Source organism: Talpa occidentalis, unplaced genomic scaffold (genome assembly GCF_014898055.3).
Source record: "Talpa occidentalis isolate TD23 unplaced genomic scaffold, MPIMG_talOcc4v2.1 talOcc4.3, whole genome shotgun sequence".
NCBI lineage: Eukaryota > Metazoa > Chordata > Mammalia > Eulipotyphla > Talpidae > Talpa > Talpa occidentalis.
Genome location: NW_023603184.1, coordinates 124,685,217 through 124,691,805, shown reverse-complemented (window position 1 = coordinate 124,691,805; position 6,589 = coordinate 124,685,217). Strand labels below are relative to the sequence as shown.

Genomic DNA, 6,589 nt, shown 5'->3' with positions numbered 1-6,589 from the left:
TAATATCAAATTGTCTAGATGGTGAAGGCTTCTTGGTCTAATCTGATTCCAAAGTTGGCCTCTCCAACGAGAGGAAAGAATAGCTTCATGGCTTCTGAGGCCATCCTCGGGTCAGATGTGGAATCTATTCCTGCCAGAGCTGCTGAGTCACTGCCACCTCAGGAATCACTTGACCTCTGGTTCAGCTGACCTAGAAGGTGGAGTGAACCCTCCAGAAGAGAAGGCTCCACCAGCATGGCCCCTGCTGTTATCTGGAATCATCAATGGACTGACTTTCCCAGCCATTTAAGCATTAACAATTTAGATAAGGTGAATTAGAATACAAAAACACCGATTAGTTTAAAAAAAAAACACACTAATTTTCCTTCCCAGGAAAACATCACCAGAAAAGCAGACCAAAAATATTTCCTAGTCCTCTTTCAAATATGGATTTCATCGCTGAAGGGTAGTAAAAACATGGATCAGATAGCAAGTCTCTGAAAGAGATGCTTATTTTGTACCTTCAGTAAGTTATCCAAAGCAGGATGTGAAAGGCTTAAGGGTGGATGTGACAGGGTGATGTGAAGCAAGCAGGAAGCAGCCAACAACAGAAAAAAAAAAAAAAAATTAAAGGACAGTGAAGGCATTCATTACACTCTATTTCAAAGCAAGAGAAAAAGACCTCAATATAATATGTAACATCTTCCTGTTTGAGGGACACATCCAATGGTAACCCTCCATACCTTGGCAAAAGTACAGTTCATTGACTTAATGCTATATAGGAACCGTAAACTAAATAAACATTCATTTTGTATTAAAAATTTTATTTGTGATCTGTACATGTGATAAAGTGGGGCATCCTTGTAGACTTTTAAAGGCAAAACAAAAGTCCAAAGTAAAAATGTATAAATACAATATATATTTTCTTACAAAAACGAGAGATTTACAAAATATACATACTGCACTTGTCTCTATTTTACAAATTTCACATGCAAGAGATACGACGCAAAAGATGCCAGGAACTGTAGAGTGGGAGTTTGAAAAGTCTGACAAATTAGACAGCTTTGGAGGTTCTAAAAAAACACAAGGTCAATGTTAACTTTAATACATAAAAAGCAGCTCCACTCAACTGAACATCACATATTTAAAGTAACTTGTGTTCCTGATAATTCCCTCTATGATGATTTGTAAAAAGCATTTAAGAACTGTTTTGAGAAATGGGAGAGTGTTGCAAGACTGGAGGGTGGTGTCAAAGGTGGAATAAAGGTTAGCACCTCAAATTCTCTTCCCAGCATTAGACCATCGTGCAAAAGAGTCAGAGTTCTATTATGGGAAAAAAGTACAAGATGTAAGATTAGTATATTTGAGTCATCCAGCACATTTCAAAGAACTCCAGAATTACTTTGAAGTTTACCTTTTTTTTTTTTTAATGACGTTCCTTGAAAATGGGGCTCATGGTTTGAACTGTCTTTTTCATTCACTATCATTTCTGCAGGTCACCTCCCTCCCTACTCACACTAAGACAGGGTCAGCATATACATGTTTTATAAACGGATTTATGGACCTAGGAAACAGGGCAAAACGTTTCTTTACCTTTAAAAACATTTAACTTTGCCTCATCATGAGATTGAAGGCATTATGCTTTTTTTTTTTTAATCTTGAAGGATTCAAATTGGAGGGTGGGGGAGAAAAGAATATCTAAATGCAGGTTTATAGGAAGAAAAAAATTGGAGATTTCCTTTAACATTTTAACAGAGACGTTTGGGTCATGTGTTCTGAATTAAATTTATTCAAAACGTACAAGTACAACAAAACCCCTGCATTTCTTTTAGCCAAGTCAGAACCACTGGCCCAAAGGCGTTTGGAAGCACTGGAAGCATGCTGCCCTTCACTTTTCCTTAAAAAGGAATGTTTATCTCAACCAAATTAACATCAGAAGGAAAACCTCAGATTTGTGCTATTTTGCCTATAAAAGTTGCTGTCTTCACAGTTATGCCTTTCCACAGGGAGACACTTTGGTTTCCTCTTTTGTCTCTTACAACAAAGACAAGGGGGGGGTGGGGGAGAGAAATGCACTCCTGTTTTGAAAAGCAACAAGTCATCTCTCTCTCTCTTTTAGGATATTAAGCCAAATAAAACACCCTTCTTTCTCCCTCCTGCCTTCCCCAGAAAATACAAAAGTAGTACAAATACCCACTACTCATGCCTGCCTCATTTTGAAATATACCTTCTTTTCTTTAGCATCCTCACGTTAGCATTTTCGAAGAAGGCAGGCCTCCCAAACCCTCCACATGCTTACTTTACAAGACTTGAAAGGAGTAGGGGCGGAAAAACAAGCAGGAGGGGGCAGGCAGGAGAGACAGTAATAATGTCTGACCCTGGAAATTAACCTATCTGGGCTCCAGTTTGGCCCCAGTGAAAAGAGATTATGGTCTGACCACCGCTTGACAAGGACACGGCAGGGAGTCCTCCCGCTTCCCAACAAAGCGGCAGCCGCAGACAGAGCTGTACCTTTCACCCGGGCCGCACGGGAGAGAGGACGGGCCACTTGTCTTGCAGCAGGGGCATCGTGCACAGTCCCAGTCTCTTCCCCGGAGCCGGGAGGACTCGCAGCAATTTCTGCGGGTCTCAGTCCTCTCGTTAGGCCCGGGTTCGGCCCGCACCCGACACGAGTAACACCGTTATCATCATCCTCATCCTCATCCCGCAAGTCTTCGCCGGGAATCTGTTCATCCAGACAGTCTTTCCACCCAGGCCTCCTTCCCAAACCCACCCCTCTCGCCCTAAGCCTACGTGTATCTTCTCTCCCCCAGGTCGCTTCTCCCTGGGGCTGAAGCTGGGGCCTACACAAGTCCCCCACCCCAGCAGCGCTTTCCCCGCGGCGGCTCGCCCCCGGGCAGGGGGTAGGGAAAAGCAGGGCGGGGAAGGGGCCGGGGCTCATACCGCAGTCTCCCCTTTACTGCTGTGGCTGAGTCTGTGGTAGAAGCGGCGCCATGACTGCAGGGTCTTGCCGGACCAGATCCAGAAGCCGGTGGTAATGCCCACAATCATGGTCATCAGGTACTTGATCATGAAGACGGTGAAGTCGGGACTCATGGGCGGGAAGTGGCCGGGCGGGCAGGGCACCGCGTAGCTCTTGCAGGTCTGCAGGAGCCAGGTGCGCTCCCAGTGTTCGCGAAAGGCCTGCTCATAGAAGTAGCAGGCCAGGACGATGGTGGCAGGCACAGTGTAGAGCACACTGAAGACTCCGATGCGCACCATCAGCTTCTCCAGCTTCTCGGTCTTGGTGCCGTCGTGCTTCATGATGGTGCGGATTCGGAAAAGCGACACGAAGCCGGCCAGCAGGAAGGATGTGCCGATGAAGAGGTAGACGAACAGGGGCGCCAGCACGAAGCCCCGCAGTGCGTCCACGCTGGACAGGCCCACGTAGCACACGCCGCTGAGCAGGTCCCCGTCCACCTGGCCCATGGCCAGGATGGTGATGGTCTTGACGGCGGGCACCGCCCACGCGGCCAGGTGGAAGTACTGTGAATTGGCCTCGATGGCCTCGTGGCCCCACTTCATGCCCGCCGCCAGGAACCAAGTAAGCGACAGGATGACCCACCAGATGGAACTGGCCATGCCAAAGAAGTAGAGGACCATGAAGAGGATGGTGCAGCCCTCCTTCTTGGTGCCCTGCGCCACCGTGCGGTAGCCGTCGTCCGAGAAGCGCTCCACGCACACGGCGCGGTCCTCCAGCAGGAAGCCCGCCACGTGCGCCACGGCCACCATGAAGTAGCAGCCCGACAGGAAGATGATGGGACGTTCGGGGTAGCTGAAGCGCCGCATGTCCACCAGGTAGGTGAGGACGGTGAAGAGCGTCGACGCGCAGCACAGCACCGACCACACGCCCACCCAGAGGCGAGCAAAGCGCCTCTCCTCCTCCTTAAAGTACATGAGGCCGTTGGCGCGGCCTGGCTCGCACGGGGCCCCGCAGTCACGCTCGCCCAGGAAGCGGTAGCCCAGGTAGGGGGGCACTTTGAGCTGGCGGGGACACGAGAAAGGAAAGGCGAAGCGACCCCTTCTGTCATGGGCCCCCGGGGGCAACGCGGTGAAAGGCAGCTCGGGCATGTAGGGCGCGGTGGGATAGGCGGTAGGGCCACCGCCCGGACCCCCGGAGCCATCCGACGTGTTCTGGCCCACGCAGATTTCTCCCGCCCCGTGCACAGGGAAGTTCTCGCAGCGCAGCCGCTCGGGCCACTGGAAGCCGAACTTATTCATGAGCGCCTCGCAGCCCTGGCGGGCACGCTCGCACAGAGAGCGGCACGGCGGGATGGCCTGATCCAGCACGGTGCACACGGGCGCGTACATCGAGCACAGGAAGAAGCGCAGTTCGGGAGAACACTGCACCTTCACCAGCGGGTAGAACTGGTGCACCTCGAGGCCCGCGTCCTCCTGGTTCGTGTGGCCCAGCAGGTTGGGCAGGATGGTCTGGTTGTAGGCGATGTCCGTGCACAGCGGGATGGAGATGGGCTGGCAGAAGCCGTGGTCCGGTACCGAAATGCCCTTCTCGCCGTGGTACGGCTGCGCCCCAGCGCCCGCAGGCAGCGCGCCCAGCAGCGCCAGCACCAGAGCGCACAGGCCCAGGGGTGAGCGCGACGCGGACGCGCCGGGGTCCCGCATCGCCGGCCCGGGGTGCAGCGGCGCTCTCAACCAGAGGAGCGCGCCCAGGCGGCTGGGAGAAGCTTGGATCCGGGGAGGCGCCGCCGCGCCCGGCGCATGAGAGTCCTCCCGGCGCCGGGGCCGGGCCGTGGGCGGCGTGGAGCCGAGCGCGCTGCAGCTGGGGTGCCCGCGCCGCGGGGGCGCCCTAGCCGCCTCCGCCCGGCACCGCGCAGGCACTGGGGGCTCCAACTTGTCTGCTTAGGGGGAGGGCGCAGAGAGGGGCCGCTTTCCCCCCGCCGAAGCGTAACGGTGCGGCTTTCTCGGCGGCGAGGAGCAACAAGCGTCTCCGGTTACCCTTCAAAGTTTGCCCAAGTCTCTCGACCCTCCGCGCACAGCAACGCGCGCGCCCCCCACACCAAGTCCGGCCCCCAGCAGGCGAGTCCCCGGCGCGGCGCTGGCGAGGGAGGCCGCCGCCTCCACGCGGCTGCTCCGCCTCCTCGCCTCGAGGCTCCGCCGGCCGCCGCCTCCTGCGCCTCCTGCTCCGCACCCCTCTCCTCAGCCCCGAACGCTTGGCCCCAAGTTTCAAACGGTTCTGAGTCCGATCAGCGCCGCGGAGCCAAGAGCTCAGCGAATTCTTTTTGGAAATCCAGACACGCAGCGCCTGAAGCTGCTGGATCCCGGCGCCCGCGGCCTGGGCCTGGCCTCTCCAACCCGACGCGGCCCTGGAGAGCGAGTCCCGGCGCCCGCCGCAGCCGCCGCCCGCCGGGAGAGCGCAGAGTGAAGCCTCGCGGCCGCCCCACTCGCCAGCAGCAGCGCGGGGCGCGCGGGGCTCCGGGCCGTCCCGCCCCCTCCCCTCCCCCCATTCACAAACACTCTGGGGGCGGGCCCTGGAGCTCCAGGTTGGGCCAATGGAAACCTTTGTTTTCCGAGGAGCCGGCTCCGGATTGGGTGGAAATCGGAGGGGGCGGGCGAGGGAGCTGCAGAGGCGGGGCCTGCGGAGCTCTGGGCGGATTCCTGAGGGGAGGGGCGGGGGGCTGGGAGGGAAAAGTTGAGGAAAACTTTTACCCCGAATTCGCTCCGGGGAGGGGGGACGCACGCTAAACGCACCCGAAAGGGAGTTTGAGGGAAAGATTTGCTCCTCTTCCGGGTACACAAAACACTCGTTCCCCGACCAGAAAGACACGCGGGGCAAGGCTTTTGCCGGGGGAAGCTGAGGGCAGCGCGGCGCCTCGGCGCGGAGACGGGACCTGGAGGCGCGTCAGCCCTGACTAAACTCAGAGTCCCGGGTTTGGCCGGGGGCTTTTGGGGAGCCGGCCCTTAATTGTAGGGTTCGGCAGGGGCGGGAAGGAGGTGCGCCTTGCCGATCGCTGTTCTTTCTCCAGACTCAAGCAGCCCGTGTGAGGGCGAAACCCCTCTCGCCCCACTCCCTCCCGAGCTGTAAAAGGAGGAGGGGCGCGTCGGAGGAAAAACCCGAATCGAGCGGGGGTGGGGGACCCCGACCTGGGGCGGGAGGAAGTGCAGACCCCTCCGAGGGGAGAGGCCCGAGCGGCGGGCGCGGGGGAGCGCAGCTCCCGGAACCCTGTCAGCGCGCCCCGAGTCTCCAGACCCGGCGTGCCTTTATCAGAGAACTAAGTCGTTGTTGGGGTGTCGGGGGAGAGGGATGGTGATAAAAGTAACCTGAGATCAAACCCAGAACACTGGACGAGTGTAAAGAGAGGCGTCCGTGGCCCTCAGTTCCGCGGAGTGTGTGGCCACTCGGGATCCCATTTTTGTTGTGGAAGCGATTTGGAATTTGCGTAGAAAAATGTGAATGCGGACTAGAAACCAGGGCGTTTGCTGATTGAAGAGTTTACCAAACACAAAGAGTTACCCTTGTTCTCGGCTTGCGTTTTCTGATTGGCAAGCCGTCTTTGTTCCCGGGGAAATCTTCGCCCGGCTCAAGACACTGGGAGCTTGCGCGCGCGCTGGT

The 6,589-nt window shown here is 56.0% G+C and overlaps 1 protein-coding gene across 1 annotated transcript; it reads right to left on the bottom strand.

The window, feature by feature from the left end:
- Nucleotides 1-1,584: 1,584 nt before the first annotated feature.
- FZD7 (frizzled class receptor 7) lies at nucleotides 1,585-4,678 on the bottom strand. Its single transcript, XM_037523848.2, has one exon. It carries the CDS (start codon nucleotides 4,639-4,641, stop codon nucleotides 2,917-2,919), a length of 1,725 nt encoding a protein of 574 aa, XP_037379745.1. The 5' UTR covers nucleotides 4,642-4,678; the 3' UTR covers nucleotides 1,585-2,916.
- Between the last annotated feature and the right edge of the window lie 1,911 nt (nucleotides 4,679-6,589).

Excerpts from the sequence above, each read along its gene's own strand:
- FZD7 (XM_037523848.2), bottom strand. The coding sequence starts at position 4,641 with ATGCGGGACCCCGGCGCGTCCGCGTCGCGCTCACCCCTGGGCCTGTGC.